This window comes from Pleurodeles waltl, chromosome 8 (genome assembly GCF_031143425.1).
Source record: "Pleurodeles waltl isolate 20211129_DDA chromosome 8, aPleWal1.hap1.20221129, whole genome shotgun sequence".
Lineage (NCBI taxonomy): Eukaryota > Metazoa > Chordata > Amphibia > Caudata > Salamandridae > Pleurodeles > Pleurodeles waltl.
In genome coordinates, this window is record NC_090447.1 from 118,896,917 (window position 1) to 118,914,721 (window position 17,805).

The following is a 17,805-nucleotide window of genomic DNA, read 5'->3' on the forward strand; positions in this document are numbered from 1 at the left end:
TATCTATCACAATAGGTAAATATTATCTTAACTATTTATCTACAAGCATTTCACTATTGAAATATTGGGGAAAGATAAAAATAATGTTATAACGTACACAAATCAATTAACTTCAAATAATGCAACACTTGAAAGTTTGTTTTATACAATGCAACTTTAAATCTCAATATATTATATTTCTTACAGATATATTTGCTCTCTATATAATCATGTATCTATATATGTATTACCTTAGCCCAATTGTACAAGAGAAAAACAAAAAGAGGAAAAAAATGAAAACATCACTCTCACCAAAGCATTACTCTGTTTCACCCTCCCTATACCTCTATCAATCTATCTCCTATCTCCACTCTCCGACTCATCCCAAACCTTATTCTACTACTATAATTTTCAAAATAACCCTTCCTAGGCTCTTCCATCATCTACCCTTCCTGGCTCACCCCAAACTTCAGTTTACTACAATGATCTCCGAACAAACCCTACTAAATTATCCACCATGTATCTCTCCTTTGACTCATCACAAACCTCACTTTGCTACTATGATCTCCATAATCCCTTTCTACAGACTCTTTCCTCCTCCATCTCTCCTTTACTCATCCCAAACCTCTTCTTGCTACTATGATCTCCCAAATAACACTTTCTAGATTCTCCTCTCTTTTATCTCTCCATTATTCTACTCAGTCCAACTAAATGACTCACATGCCCTCTGCTCAAATTAGCTCATACCTCACTATACTAATACTAATACTAATCCATAGTCGTATTTTCCTATACTAATTCACCTCTAATACTTTTGGGTTCCGGAGTAGCGTGCTACTTACCGAAAAGCACTTCGATGCCTGATCGGGGTAGTAAGCGCTATATAAATACAATTACATATAACAACTTCAACCAAAGAAATTACTATTGTAATCCGCACTGTCAGAGCCAATAGGTATTGCCTATGTGAGGTATTGGCTTTGTCAATTTTTCTAACCATGTTGTACGCAATGTGGCAGCTATGCAGCATGGCTGAAATTTTTGAAAAAATACTATAACTGCCAGCACTGGCTGAGCTATTTTTATTGCTTGTGGGAGGGAGGGCCAGGAGGAAACATGGAGTGTGAGGGGGAGGCAACACAGAAGGCAGACGGTGGGGGAACACTGCTATGGTGCAGCCAGTGATGTCTGTGTCATTGCACTGTTATTTTTTTATGGCACATGGGGGGCCAACATGGCAATGGAGAGAGAGATGGGTCAGGGAAACACAGGCAGTAGAAGGAGGGAGGGTGAGTGGAGCAGGGCAAGCCAACAAGGACAATTAACCAAGGGAGAGTGGGGCAAACCAACACGGACAACAAACTGAGGAAGGCAGGAAGACAGGATGGGGGCAAGCCAACATGGTCAATGAACCAAGGGAGGATGGGGACAAGCCAACACAGACAATGAACAGAGGAAGAGAGAGTGGGAGCAAGCTAACATGGACAACAAGTTGAAGGAGGTAGTGTGGGCGGAGGTAAGCCTTCACCGACAAGGGGGGGAAAGAGGACATTGGCTACAAACAGAAGGAGGGACAATGGAGCTAGCCTACATGGACAATGGCAGGAGAGAGGGCAAGGGCACAACTAGACAGACAAGGAAAGTACACTGAGGGAGTACAAGAAGGAGTCAAGTGAAAAAATGCACTCTGGTAGAGTGCTTAAATCCAAAGATAAAAGTAACGCCTACAAAAATGAGAGTGGAAGGACACAAGTAATGCGACCATGCTCCAGGTAAGGGGCAGACACACAAAGAAGAAAGAAGCCTACTGCAGCTGACCAATCAAGAGCAACCAAATAAGAATGACAATGAAGCCAACCAATGGCAAGCAATGGGAAATATTTAAGCCTACTGATAGAAAACAAAAGGTCTCAAACAGACTGCGCATGCAATGTCAAAGCAAGACCTAAATACTGAATACCTGCAAAAATATTAATATTTTAGTGATCAGTCATTTCTATGTAGAAGACATTTTTGGGAAATTCTGAATGTGAGAAGCCAATGCTACACTAAATAAAGTCCATGGTGATAAAAAAAGAGTGCATCACAATATCAGCTGTGCTGGAAACAACAGAAAGCATCCCATGGGATCACTGAAACAGCACTGACCATCGCTTTGGCTGTTTGCAAATATATTTTCCCCTCTGTTTTGCACCTTCATAGAAAAATAAAAATAATAGAAACCCATATCTGTGAAGGCAAATATTTGAAAACCCACATAGTGGTAAATACAGATTGATAGAAATACTATTTAGTTGAAAATAATAGAAAACCCGCAGGACCATTTAATTAAAAAAATATTATTAATTTAATAATTAAAATGGAATATGTGGAGGGAACAAAAACCCAAGAAGAAGAGAGGGTAAGGAACAGCAAAGAGAGAACCACTTGACCCTGAAGGAATACTAACAGGACAGGTGTACATGTTCTACAAAATTAAAATTTATCAGATAAACGTGCATTTACTTATAAATATTATATATGCACATACATTTCCTGGTTATTCCTGTAAGCCGATGTACACAAGGACTTTGGTTAGATATATGTACATTGTACCAACACTATAATCACGTAACTGACACCGTAGCCAAACAATTGTTGATGATTGTTGATGGAACACTTGCAAACAACAGAAAAACGGCATTTATAACATAGATTTGTTGTATTTAGTTGATTGTAAGACTCTCTTGTTAGTGTTTCTTGGCATCCAGTGCATGCTTACAACTCACACTTTAAATGAACACTAACATTCTTAATATTATTTGTAATCATTCTTCATATTGTTTTTAATATTCCTTCATATCATTTTTAAAGTCCTTCATACCGTGTTTGATATTTTAGCAATAAAATACAAACTATTTGTAAAAAAAATACATTCAGGTGTAAAATGAGTTTTCTGCCCTCTTTCGATCTGAAATATAGGGCTTAAGCCTCAAACATTGGTCGTCATAAGATAATTTCCATTATGGAAAAGTATAGCCACATGTTGCCAGTTATGGCCACAATGTAAAATCCTAACGTTGTGAAGAATTTCTCCTTTACCAACAGATGGGAAATAGCACTTCATGGGGTACATTCAAGATAGAGTACATATTGCCTGACATAAATATATTATCCTAAATAAAAAATATACGCAATTGGATTTCATACTGGAAAATCTACACCCCTTGGGGAAATGTTTTTTACACAATATCCAGCACATAATATTCATGTGAGACAATATTTCTGTGAATGATATTCATGCATACAACCACAAGACATGCGTGTGACAACAATTTTGTAAAAACAAATTGAGCGGTTTATGCACCATTATTTTGCATCATGCCTCTGCTCTTCATATTAAAGCAGTTCAACATTCTTCATGTCTAATGAAGTTGTGTTCTTAGTGCAACCTTTGCTGTGATTTAAGGTTAACTTTAATGCTATGGTTTTAATTGTCTATTGAATCTCTGTCTCCGAAAACAGCAAAAGTATCCAACTCCTATGGCGATCACTGATAGCAATATGGCAAGTGCTATTACAATCATAATATATATTTTTTTTCGATCCTCTTTCTCACAGTGTGACAGCCTGATCTGGCCAATCGGGACTTCTTCAGGATACCCAAAACTTTGAGAATGGTCACATGTTATGAGATCTAGATCAGGAAGTTCCACTCTTGATCGATGGATCATCTGAGATATCCAGATATTCTCACAGCAGCTAAGTGGGTTCCCCTTAAGATACAACACTTTCAAAGTCTTCTCCACAGTTGAAATGTCGCTGGCTTGTAAGTTGCTGAAACTATTATTCCGAAGGTCAAGATTTTCTAATAAACATGCCCCATTCCATGCGGGCAGCCACGTTAGTCGATTTCCAGACAAATTTAAAGTCTTGAGGTGCACAAACAAAGGGAGGTCAATGTTCAAAGTGGGCAAGTTGTTGCCCTGCAAATACAGATATTCCAAAGAAGATTCCAATCCTGATAATGCTTTAGCTTTGACCTCAAGTCCTGGGTTCACTGACAGATCAAGGACAGTCAATGGTGTCTTGTAAAATGTATTAGGTGGCAGGTTTGTCACCATGTTATCTGCCAGATACAATTGGTGAAGGCTAGTAAGATGAGAAAATGATGCGCAACCAGTTGTTTCACCACTGAGCCTATGTTTAGCCACCACTGAGTTCGTGTTACATATACTGATGTTATTCCTTCTAAGATCGAGTATCCCGAGGCTAGGAAAGCCTTGGAAGATATTGGATTCAACAACTTGGATGTGGTTATTTTGTAAATATAAATTCTGCAAGCTAGTCAATGTGTCATATGCAACTGAAATGTTCTGTAACAAATTATAGCTCAAGTCAAGGGTGACCAAAGATGACAAAGGGTTGCTGGGACCCAATACAAATGACTGAAGGCAATTTCTACTAAGATTTAGAAATTGGAGAGATATCATCGAATCAAAGAATACACTAGGGATTGTTTCGATTTTATTATATGACAAGTCTAAATGTATGAGCTTTGACAGATTAGCAGCCATTGCATATTCATGTATGTTAGCTCTACTCTGATTGACTGGTCGGAATGGCAACTCCAGCCAGTCATTTTCATAGTATCCAAATCCCTCACTGACTGACTCCACGACAAGTTGTATCAAATTCTTTGATGCATTTATGTATTTAAGATTATTAACTCTAGGAAATATTGGAAAGTGAAGCAGTCTATTCTCACTTAGGTCTATCTGTGACAATTTAAATTCATCCTTTGATTCTGTGGTGTGAAAGGTTTCAATACTATTTTGGCTCAAATCAAGCGTCTGAAGTGTCCGAAGACTGAAGTCCGAGATACAGGTGATGGAATTCATGGAGAGATCAAGATTGAGAAGTTGAGTCAAGTGCTCAAAAGCCCCTTCTTCTATGTCCATGATGACGTTGTTGTGCAGGTCCAGCTGCACCAAAGCAGGAGTGCCAAGGAACAGTTTTTGTGAGATCATCATGATGCTGTTTCCTGACAGAGAAAGGTGCTCCAATAATGGTGCATCTTGCAAGAAATACTCAGCCATGCCACTCTGCAGGCTATTGCTGGATAGATCCAAGAATTTGGCATTGGGTAATGGTCCAATTCCTGTATCATTGAGACGAGCAAGTCTGTCAAGGAAGTTCTCTGAAAGGTTAATGAACTGTAGTTTCTTCATGTCTCTAAAGATTCCTGGTTGAATGAAGCTAATTTGGTTGGAACTCAAATCCAGGTCTTTTGTCATGGTATAGTATGTCAGTGGTATGCTAGTCAAGTTTTGAAGTTGATTTTTAGATAGGTAGAGCCTCTCAGTTTTGGGGGGAAGTGCCCATGGAACTTGATGCAGACCTTTGTTCTGGCAGAAGGCTTCCATATTTACCTAAAGACAAGAAATAAGAAAATGAGATGTACTTTGGTAGTTCCAATAAAGTAGTGAACAATCAATCACTGACGGATCATAGTAACTATGGATTTTAATACATAATTTAGAGTGTTTTTAAAATTATCTAAATGTTTATTACATATAATACTTGTGTGGCAAAGCATTCCAAGATCTATAACTATATATTGGAATTAATGCAGCACAGTAGAAGAACAAAACTTAATATTGTATGCTAGCCAACGTTTCAAACACCTAAACATTTGTTACACAAAATAATAACTGATTTAGCATCACAGCAGTCCTGTCCCTGGTGCTTGAACTCACCATTGAGTACAGCATCAATTTAACAGCCTTTTTTAAAATTTGAAAGTATTTCTCTTTTCTTTTTTTTTTGTTTCACAATTGTTTTTATTACAGAAAATCTCAAAAAAGGGAAAATGGAGATACAGTATACTACATGGGCAGAGAAACTGTTGTAACGGCTTGCAACAAAACAACCACAACAGTGCACTTAGATGAGTCAAAGTATACAAAAAATGAATCTCGAACCCTATTATACTAAGGGGGCAGGGGGCAACCTCCCTCAGTGGAGTGTTATGTGGTGCAGTACTGGGGAGGGTGTCAGGTAGAGGAGAGGGAGCAGCTGGTGTTCTGTGCCAAGCAAGTGGAATAATCGGGCACGGGAGGCTGTGTACTGTGGATACATTGGGGTAGGGAACAAGAAAATGGAGGGACACTAGGCCACACCAGAAGGACAAACATATTGTTACTAATGGCATGGATGAGGTGTGGCCTGTGAGGGGAGGGTGAGATGTTGGGGAGGGGCTCCATTGCAGAATCTCGAAGGAGTGGGGGACCGTGGGTGTGGTCAAACACAGAACACAATAGTGCGGTTCAGGGTCTGCTAAGTCGAGTAGTGGTATGGGTGCAAAGTAGGGTGAGCAATGTGTGGGAGCATATGTCATAGTGCGGTGCAATAGTAGATGGAACCCTACCGCGGCGGCTGGAAGTTCATTTATACTTTTTTAGCGCCGCATTTACGTAATTTGTTTACGCAAAAGCGGCGCAAAATTACAAAATACAATTGTATTTTGTAAGTTTGCGCCGCTTTTGTGTAAAAAGCAGCACAAATGCGGCACTAAAAAAGTATAAATATGGGCCAGAGTTTCTTGTAACATACGCTCCACTGATTCTCAGTAGGGAGTGATGGAGGGGCAATCCCATAGGATACACAGTAGGTCACAGTGGGGGTGCAGACAGCACCAACAGCATGCGTGGTGTAACAGTCCAGTTGTGGAGCATCTTAAAAAGACAGAATTTCATCTGGGCTTCCCATGCTCCGTGGTCCCAGGCTTCTAGGAGATCTACACAGTCTACCTGGTCTAGTTCTACTTGTAGCTTTAATTGTCAGGAGATGTGGAGGCTGTGGAGAAGAGGTAGGGAGTAGAGTTGGCAAAACAAAAGGGTATGTGGACCAGACATTACACCACAAAAGTGGCCCCAGGTTCTAAGATAGGAGACAATCGGCGAGGACTGCAGGGACCAACGGCACGGCCCCAAGCTCGGGCAAGGCAGGGCTGTAGTTGAGTATATCCCTAGGCTTGCTGCAAGGGGAGATTATATTCCTTGCAGAGCATGACAAAGGATTTCATATCGCCATTGGTTATTACCTGACCAAGGTGAGTGATGCCTGCTGCGCACCATACTCTCCAGTCGAGCATCACCCCTCCGATCGGTAGTTTGGTGTTGCCCCATATTGGCTCATGCTTGTGGTAATGTGCGTGTACTCCAAGCATGTCATTGGCATGTTTCCAGGATTTTACCATTGCTTGTAACATTGGGTTGGCAGCTTGTGTGCTAGGTTTCCTGTCCCCTTAGAGTGGGCTTCATCCCTGAGGGCAGTGTGGTAAGATTCATTCTGTTTGGACCCATTGTGGTGGGTCTCTCGTCCCGGGGAACATATACGCTAGGTGTAGTGATAATGGTTACATTTCTACTGAAGGTAGGCTGACACCACCACAGGAATGGAGGGCCATCAGTTTGGATATGATCAGGTGGGGTCGAGAGGATTCCCAGATGAAGAAACAGATATGCCTGTCTAAGGACTGTAAAACAGGGAGAGGAGTCAGTATGAGAAGTATACCCAAGACATATGTGAAGCCGGGCAATAACACCATGCGGACCGCTTGGACTCTTCCCCACAGGGAGAGGCCTAATTGAGAACGTTTGTTGAAATCCAATTGTGTGTGCGCAAGCAGTGGGTCTAGGTTGTCTGTAATTGTGCGTTCTAGACCTCTGTTGATGTGTATCCCTAGATATATTTTTTTTATATAACTCTGTTTTATTGAATTTATCAGAAACAACCAACATAAAAATAAAACACTGTGGGCAGCGGAAGCATGTAGTAGGAGCCATGTGTGCTAGGGTACATGGTAAATCTGTAGTGGGTATGCAGTGGTCTCATAGAAGACATATATAGGTCATGCAGACCCCCAAGGGAGCACAGGTTCAGTGAGGCATACGGCATATCACCGTACACCGTATCACTATAATAACTAGAACATCAATGGGAAAACAGAGGCAATCATGCAGAACAAATTAACAGTCTGAACAATCAGATGCATAGAATGGTGTACCATTCGCAGGAGGTAGTGTGGCCATGGTATGTTCAGGAGCGGAGGGCAGCCAGAAGGGCCAACATCCCAACAATTGCCATTGGGCTTGGGTTTGAGTCTAGACTCCAGGTATGTATGGCGGAAGATGGCATGTGTATGTCCCCCAAACGTCCCTATGAGAGGTGGCACCTGGGGGAACCAACTTGACGTGGGCGAACAGACATTAGCATAGTGCACGCAGCAGTAGTATACTCAGCCTTCCATCAGGGAGTGTCACTAGGGTGGTCCGTCGGCTTCAGATCCAGTGGGACAGTCTTGGTCAGGCGGATAAGGAAGAAAGTTCAGTTCTATGTGAAGGAACATTTCAGCGGGGTACTGAACTTGTCCCTGCTCTGGTCCTGTGCAAGTATCGCAACTGCCTGAAGAGCTGTTTCCTGCCTTCTTGGGTTCTATGTAATCTATCTAAGAGTCTGCCCTGTTTCTGGTGTCCTCCAGGGTTCCATCAGCCATCTTGGGCAGGGGTAGCAAACGGCACCCCCTGCTGCAGTTAGTCAGCCTGAACATCCGGGGAGTGGGGGTTGAGGTGGAGTGCCAAAAGCTGGGCAAGAAGGTCATCCAGAAAGTGACAGAGTTCTAAAGGATCAATAAAATCTCTGAATCGGCCATCCTTGGTGATCAACATCCAGGCAGGCTCAAGGAGACCAAATTTGATGTTAAATTGTCTAAGTTGCGAGTGCATGGACAGGAAGGCCTTCCTCTTCTCATTTGTGTCTCGGGAGAAATCTGGAGCTATCCGTAAGTCATGGCCTTCATAGTCATAAGATCTGTGGGAGCGGGCTATGATCAGGTGTCACCTTCCGAAAGGATCCTTACGAGGTGCCCGATCCTGTGTGCTTATTGTAGCTCCAGCGGGAGGAGAACATGATGCTGGTAAGAGTTGGGAAGGAATCCCTGAGAAAGGCTCTAACGTCCTCACCTTCCGCCCGCTCAGGAAACCCAAAGAAATGCACATTATCCCTACGGCTTCTATCTTCAACGTCCATCAGTTTATCTCTGAGGTATTGCAGTTCTTAGTCATTGTTTGATGGTGCATTGAGCGTGTCCTCTACTAGGGAGAGGCGGTGGTCCAGCCCCGTTACCTTGTCTTCGAAACCGGCAATGTCAGCACGGATGGATCGAGAATCCGCTGCCAAGCTGGAGATCTTGTTGTCCACGTCTTCCACGCATTTGCCCACAGGTGTGATTTCCTGCAGGATGCGTTACATCGTTGGGTCTGGTTGGGCTGCAGTGTGGGAAGGTGGCGTGTCAGAATAACGGTGGCGGCAAAGGCCCGGGCTTTTGATGGGCGAGAGCCTCAGAGAATAGTAACTGACAAGCCGCTTTACCATTGGGTTTGTCCGTGGGCATAGCGAGTCTGAGTTCCTGTTCCCAGTGGAGCAGGAACTATAGGCTGAGCAGGGGAAGCAGATGGACAGTGACTCGCTCGCCTCCTAACGAGCCGTTAAGAGCGTGCGATAAATGTTGGCGAACAATACTGCAGTAGCGTGTCCCCATAGCCTGGGTGGGGACTGAGGGGTCTGAGTGGTCCAATGGGCCAGTGAATAGCAGCAGACTGGGTTGCCCAGCTCCTCTTGTGGCACAGGAGGTTAGTGGTGGGCTGGTTTGACTTCAGTGATGGGGCAGAGTGGGTCAGTCGTCCATTTGGCTAGGTACCGGGCATAAAAGGATGCAGCCAGGTATGTGTGTATACTTCCTCAGTAGCACCTGAAAGAGCAGGTTGCGTTCCCCGTGTCTGGATGAGCAATGGTCTACCATAAACGGTGGGGTCCATCTCAGGGTGATGACCTCAAAGGCAGTGATAGAGAGCAGCATGGGGAGAAGAGGATTGTTCCCTTATTTATTTATGGGCACTCAAGGGCACTGAAGTGGGGGAGAAGTAAACTGCACTATGCCCTCTCGCTGGTGCTGTGGACAGGGCTAGAATGTGGGTGAGGTACCACTATGCGTGTCCTTCCTCATCCAGTCATCTTAGTGACCTCTGGGCATCACCAGGGCCGGCGTCACCAGGGCCAGGGTCCCGGGGATCTCAAAGGAAGGCCATGGCGAAGCCCAGGTGATGTGTGCAGGCCGCTGTCCTGCCAGTGGTGGATCCGGGCATGGCAAGGTGTTTTCTCTGAGGCCGGTCCCTCACGTCACACCACAGATCTCCTGATATGTCCTGGTTCGGCCACTCTCAATGTGGTGGGTGGGGAGGGCCTTTGCTCCCAATCAAGGAATGGAGTATTGCAGTGCCACAATGGTAGCCTCTTGTCACATTCAGGTGGTTGGTGTCAATTGGCATTTCCCGGGGGCCGCATGTGCCACTCCCTCTGGGCTGAGTGCATGTGTCCTCAGTGTGGGTGCGAAAGGGCCCATATGCTGGCCTGGGCTATCCGGGAATCCGCAGTCCCACTCGCCGTCCAGGGTCCAGGCGATACATGGTAGATGTCGTACTCCTAGCCGGCTCTGTAGTGGCACTCAAGGTAGGGCTTGCACCGTGGGCATGGGTCCGATGTGCCTCAGCGTGTAGTGGGGGGCTACGCACCCTCTCCTTATACCCCCGTCCTCAGCTGGTGCCCAGCGGGTCTGCGTTCCGCAGGTCTCAGCTCGCCCGACACAGCCGAGAGTGATGTTGTCTATCACAGGCCTTCTCAGGTGGCTCCGAAGTCGAGAGGCGTCTGCTGCCTGGAACTCTTATGGCTGCTGGAAATCTCGCCTGTTCCCTCGAACGACTAGAGCACCGCCGCTGACTGGAGGACCCGATGAGGGAAGATTATCCCCTTTATCCTCCGGTGCCTGGGGCTCTCTCGGCAAGCGCCCATCGTGCTTTGGGCCAGACCACACCCCCACCCTTCTCACTTTTCTTAAAATGTCAATAAGCAGACATTAATCCATAAACACGGGGTTGCTTTATCCCACCTGCTCACATCAGATGCATTTTTTAATTCTGGCCCTACTTATGGGAGGCATTAAAAACTGGAACAACTTTCCAGTCAGTGTTAGGATGCTCCTCTCTGTACTGCCATGCTGCCACTTAAGTCATAATACCACACACTTTTTTTCCTAGAGCAATATCTGTCTACGCTAAAAGTGTATGTAATTCCTCTCTACTGTATTCTCTGTCATGGGCATTTTCATGTCCTGCTGTTGCACTACTTTTACCTGATTCTTTCTTTATTTAAGTACTCAGCACCCTGGACAGAAAAGGTGTAACACAGACTATGCAGTATAAAACAACTGACAGTAAATGTTGACATAAACCAGGATAGTGATTTGTGGGTAGGGGGGGAAGGGGAAGTATAGTATGGTTCTGCAGTTAAATATTAGTATAACTGTGATCTTGAGCATTGTTGGCAGTGGTAGATGTGGATGGTAGATATTAGGTTTAGGTGGACGGAGTTCAGTGTGGGCTTTTTGGACAATATGAGACCATAATCACTGACATGAACATAGACGCTTGAGAAATGAACCGTACAGAATGAGTGAGTGAAAGATTAAAAAGACAGGAACATGATGCACAGTCCATTGTTTCACTGAGTCAGCCTTCAGCTACTAATGTGTTTGGGTAACACTCACAAAGTATGGTAGCAGTGCTACGGAATAATGTCACATCTACAAGGAGCTATACATAAAGGGTTTTTGTATGATGCCATCATTTCAGGATTCGTGTTCAAGGACATTGGGTGCTTCTAATAGTGTCTTACACCCATCTACCAAGAGGGTGTACCATACGTTGTGATCAAAAACGGGTTACAATCAAATCCGAAAATACACCGTGGCACTGCAGCATGCTTAGTTAGTAAATGCAATGTAATGTGAATATTCCATCAACAAAGTCGTCCAAGCATTCTTTGTGCTTATCAGATTTTATCATCGATGCTTCAGGTACTCAAACAAGTTTTAATGAAGACAACGTGTACATAAACATCTGGCTGCCGACACGTGTTTCGTCTGGGTCAGACTCTTCCTAAACGATCACATAGGACTTGGTAAATATGTTAAATGAGTCTTGAAAGCTGGCCAAACAGTCTGATCTTGGCACCGTTACTTATTACATGCAGCACAGTAAGCTTAGCTGATTCAGTTCAATGTATAGTCTTTGCCATGATAAGCATGCATGCGTGAACCGGCACCAGAAGTCCAAAACATCAGAGGACCTGATGAACGTACAATGATTATTTATTACATTTATATGTGGGAGGATGGGATCCCTGATCACAGCATCAGCCACATGCAGATCGGTCAAACTGGCATGGGCCAAAGCCACTGCCTGCCAAAGAGAATTCTGGGATGCTATTCTCAGAATTCAAGTGCTGACCTTTGCACGCCCAAGGCCAGGATTTAGCTGCTGTGGGCACAGCAGCATGGTTTAAAACATGTGGAGGGGCCAACATGTTTCACAGCTTGGGTTGTACTAAACAGACTTTAACCTGTCCTGTGAAATATACCATTGTTTGCTGCATGCCCTACTGCCATTCCATCAGTAGCAGGGAAGCAGTGCTAACCATGGCAGACAATACCATTTTTGTCGGTGCCACCGTGGTCCCTCTGCAGGCTTTATTAATTTACCACATCAAGGGCCAGATGTATCAAAGGGTTTTACCCATTCTGTGTCTATAGGAAAATGTGTTCGTACATATGGCCCCAAATGCGGTGGGCATGGCACGACCAGGACTATTGCAGCTGGGGCACTAGCTCCAGGCTTGCCCCAATAACAATGCCAGTACTGTAGGTCTTTACATTCATGCATTAAAGAGACTGTTTTAAATGCAGTTTGTAATTTGTAAAATAATGAGTACCGGTGCCCAAAGCTCTGCTCAGCAGCCCAAAGCTGATGCAGTTAAATGTCGGCGTGCTGAATACCAAGGCTCTGTAGTATGGAATTCACCTCAAGCCTCTTTAATCCACTGCCAGTCACTTCACTCTTGCATGTTACCGCTTTCTCCCTTTGTGACAGTTTCTCCATCTTTCTCTTCCTCCATCTTTCCTCTTTGTTTAGGTCTCCCTCTCTAAACGTCTGATGCAGAAAAGTAAGTGATGGTCCCCAAAAAAGACTGCCAGTGCCCTCCACCGGCAACCAATGCTTCAAATTAAGCACTGCTTGTATGTGCTGAAAACAGAAACTTCAGAGCATCGGTAACTTAAATAAACTGTAGTGTAAAAGTGTAACAACCTCTGTTATTCTCTGAACGGGACCAGGACCTTTTTTGATCCAACAGCTGGAAATAGTTTATGTTGCAACTGCAGGAAGAAGTAAATATTTATTTTTCAGAAACGTAACAAACCCTAAATATGACAGACTCATTTCATTGAGCTTAGCTCACTGTAACTCACATCTCAACCCCAAAGGGATCAGAAAGCTGCAGAGAGCTCTCAATCACTCCTTTCTTTAGGGGGCTCTGTGACGGAGCCACGCACCTCCCTTGCACTGCCTAAAGGGCCTGGAGGAATGTGGGCATGTGAGGAATCCATGTGGACATCATTAAAGGTTTGTTCTGGCTCTTGTAATAAGGATGCTGAATGTTAATCATCAGCGGCTATTAATGAACAATAGGTTAAAGAATTTGGCCCAGATTTACTAAACTTTCATGCAATGCAACCCATCAAGGCTGTGTAGCATTGTGTGAAAAGGAAAGAGTTAAATATGCCATATTTAATAAGACATGGTGCATTTCCGCTCTCCCCTGGCACACTTGTGGCAACTAATATCAATGCAGGCACTCTTGCTTCAGGCTGCCAGGGTGCCTGATTTGTGGTCGGGAGAGTTTTTGTCCTTAGAGCCATATTCCCATTTGTATGTGTGCTTCATAATGCAGCACACGCAGAAAGAGGAAATAGTAAAGAGAAGATGGTAGGAGTTTCTGGAGTGGAATAGAACATTCACAGTTGTGGGAGGGGGAGACAGGTAGGGTATATACCATCTCGAAGTCATTGGGAAGAGAACTCAAGTTATGAGGCGTAGTAGAAGGAAGGACTTAAGACCTTTTTGAAGGCTTCAAAGGAGGATATTGTTCTGATTGAAAAGCTGGTAATGAGTTATTGATCTTAGGAGTTCTTCAAAAGAATGACTGCTTCTTGCTTTTTTCTTTCTTGATCAGTGGGGTTTCAGGTAGTAGAGTGATATGCCATCAGACACCTAGCAAATACTTTGGCAAGTTATTTCTCCTAATAGAAACATGGAAACAAAAGGCCTGATTCACAATTCTTTTTGTGAGCAGTTGTGCCTTTCTTTAGGCTTAGGTATGTCTTACTCATGAAATCCCCTGGGTAATATATTGTTAATTATGGAGGAAAGCTTTGGGAATCAGAGAACTTTTTTCCCATGAGAAGCCTGATTTTTTCACCAAACAATTAATATAATAAGGACTGTTGTGAGGAAGAGTATAGCCTAAAATCGACTTAAAGAAAGTTAAACCTAACAAGAGGGATAACAATCAAAAAAACTTAGCAATAACATTGTGTAACAAACACTCTTACCATCTGACAAGGCGAATCCTCCCAGGGTCGATATGTAGAAATTCCTCCATTCACAACTGCCAGGAATAGTAGAAGATACAGCCGCATGGCTCTAGGGAAAAATGAAATACTTTGCATTTGAAAAGAAAATACACTTGTAGTGAGAGCAAAACAATAGCAGCGAAACTTATTTTTATGATCACTTTTAAAACACAGAGTATATAGTGCAAATCATATGGATAGCACATTCCTTCTTCAAGCAGATCACTTAATACCCAGAGGCCAGGTTTGTGTGCATTCACAAGTATTGTGTTAATGGATATGGTGAAAGGTTCTGATGAAACAATAATCAGCTGTAATGTCTATCCAACTGAAGGGACACTGATTCAGATCGGGAAAACTCGAATGTGAGATGTAATTTTCTACAGGCTTCATCATCTAGGGGCATATTTCCAAAAAACGGATGCATCGTTGTGGGAAGGCAGCAATGCGTAAAAAAAAGTTGAGCCGCGGTAGGACATTTGAAAATGCCATGGATGCGCCGCACTGCACCATGTTGTAAGGTCCCAAGGTGCTTCAGAAATTCTGACGCATCTGTGGGAAAGATGGCACCACGCATCAGTCCCCATATTGACACACGACTGTCTTTGGGCTTACGACAAGCGTAACATCAGCAATGTGTAACACAATGGAGGCGGTGCGTGGGTTCTGACTGATGCAACTGGCATAATATGCATGAGGGCTAATGTAATGAATTGTGACATAGAGGAAATCACGCCTTGGACACAATTCCATTGGTCCTGGGTGAATAGCAGACAAGTATGAGGTATGGCTATGTGTTACATTACAGTACACATAGTCTACTTATGTGCAACACTATACCTAAGTATGTGTGACATTTTGAGTGAAACATCGATGTGAGTGGATAAAAGTAATTGATGTAATGTAAAGTGAGAGTTCCTGTGTTACCTACCTTCTGTGTGCACTTACCTTTTGTGGTTTGTAGAAGGATTGACTGGAGTTGGGGACCCATTCCTATATAGCTATGTGACAATCCTGCCCTGCCCCTCACAAGCAGTGCACAGCATCACAGTGAATTGCTGCAGCGGATGATAATATAGTAGAAGCTGTGGTTGCATGTTGCTCAAGGGGTCGAAAAACATGATTGATACATGTGCAGGTCTACTACTAATTGAGGGGATGTGATTTAATTACTAATTCCATTGTTTACAAGAACTTCAGCTAGTGAGATTCCTGTGCCATAGACACCAAATAATTTCCTACACCTGGGTTACTAAGGCATAGGAATTTTGATGCATTTCAGGTTCTGAGCGCAGCATACTGATGAGGTGTCACATATTCCAAATCTGATAAATATCACTGCATTAGTTTCACATTAGATTATATGAGGGAAGGCCTATCTTGCATATTTTAATCTCTGAGTGGTACAGCTGGTTCTGGTGCAGGTGTTTTTCGACACAGGCCTTCTAAAAGTGACGCATTGGCCCAAATGTGTTGCATTGTAAATATAGAGTACTGGATGCGTCGCCGTTACATCAAAAATAATGACGCAACAGTGGTGTAAGCGTCTTATGCCCCCTAGTTTATGGTCACAAGCTGTGGCAACAATGGCTTACCGATTATGGAGAGAAGTTAGTGTCAGAGGCAGGAATTAGGAGTTACACGTTTTAGCAGTGAATTGCTCATAGAACCTTGGATCAGGATTATGCTTTTGCTAAGTTTATTGTGCAGGTGTGTCTTGGTTCTCTTTTGTCCCAGCCCAGGTAAAATGCTGACCGTGTTTCAGTAGATCTGACTTTGCTTGAAAACATTAGCACTGGTCCCTTACCTTTGCAGCCATTTTTGCATTTTGCCTTGATGGTTGCAGGTTTGGTGCTCAACCTCATAATTTGATTTTAGCCCTGCACTCATGTCAATTTTTGGTGAAAAATAGTTTTAATGCACAAACTTTCATCAGAACTGATTTTTGACCCATTTTACTTTTTGAAGTTCCACTTTGCGTTGAGCAAGTGCCCACACAAACATATAGTAAAGCTGTACCTTTAGTTCTGTGTCTTAGTTGACTTTCCCAACATTCATGTTTGCACAGACAAAAGCTACTGGTTTCTGTAGGTAAGGGATTGATGTGTGTATATGTCGTGAAAGGGTCCACCTGCCCCAATATTATTGTCCATAAATCCCTGCCTTAGCATTGGGCCTTTCCTCTTGGGCCCTGAACAGTTAATCATCACCATGTAGTATCTGTGGTGAGTAGTTATTTCCCAGGCACGAACATTGACCCTGCATATTGGGTACATATTGGGTACTATTGTACTTGAACCAGATAATCAATCAATCAATCAATGCGTTTGTAAAGCGCATTACTCACCCATGAGGGTTTCAAGGTGCTAATGGGGAGGGCTGCTACTGATCGAACAGCTAAGTCTTGAGGTGTCTCCTGAAGGAAAGTAGGTCCTGTGTCTGTCGTAGGTGGGTGGGAAGATTGTTCCACGTATTGGCAGCGAGGTGGGAGAACAATCTGCCGCCGGTGGTCGTTCTGTGGATGCGTGGGACGGTGGCGCGGGCAAGGTCAGCAGAGCGAAGCTGTCGGTTCAGGGTGAAGAAGGAGAGCCGTCTGTTGAAGTATTCTGGTGTTCTGTAGTGCCTTGTGAGCATGAGGAGTTTGAATGTGATTCTCCTGTTGACGGGGAGCCAGTGCAGGTCTCGCAGGTAGGCTGTGATGTGGCTGTGCCGGGGGATGTCCAGGATGAGGCGTGCAGAGGCATTCTGTATGTGTTGCAATCTTTTCTGGAGCTTGGCCGTGGTTCCCGCGTAGAGGGCGTTGCCGTAGTCCAGTTTGCTGCTTACGAGGGCTTGGGTGACCGTCCGTCTGGTTTCAGTGGGGATCCATTTGTAGATCTTCCGAAGCATGCGCAGGGTGTTGAAGCAGGAGGAAGAGATGGCGTTGACTTGCTGGGTCATTGATAGTGATGAGTTCAGGATGAATCCCAGGTTGCGTGTGTGGTCGGTGGGTGTCGGAGTGGTTCCCAGTGTGGCAGACCACCAGGAGTCGTCCCATGCGAAGGGGGTGGAGCAGAGGATGAGGACCTCAGTTTTGTCAGAATTCAGTTTCAGGCAGCTGTTCTTCATCCATTTGGCGATGGCCTTCATTCCTTTGTGGAGGTTGGTTTTGGCAGTGGTGGGGTCCTTGGTGAGAGAGAGGACCAGCTGGGTGTCATTGGCGTATCAGCCGATGTTGAGGTTGTGAGATCGGGTGATGTTTGCGAGCGGCGCCATGTAGA

At 44.1% G+C, this 17,805-nt stretch overlaps 1 protein-coding gene across 2 annotated transcripts in view; it reads right to left on the reverse strand.

Annotated features, from left to right (window-relative positions):
• Positions 1-2,302: 2,302 nt before the first annotated feature.
• The window catches only part of LRRC32 (leucine rich repeat containing 32), a 110,544-nt gene continuing 95,041 nt past the window's right edge, over positions 2,303-17,805 (reverse strand). For both annotated transcript variants that reach the window (XM_069203896.1, XM_069203895.1), the window contains exons 2-3: positions 14,525-14,615; positions 2,303-5,390 (exon numbers count right to left, since the gene is read on the reverse strand). In XM_069203896.1, the coding sequence (XP_069059997.1) occupies positions 3,441-5,390; positions 14,525-14,611 (2,037 nt within the window). In that variant the 5' untranslated portion in view covers positions 14,612-14,615 and the 3' untranslated portion in view covers positions 2,303-3,440. The remainder of the gene's footprint in view (positions 5,391-14,524; positions 14,616-17,805) is intronic.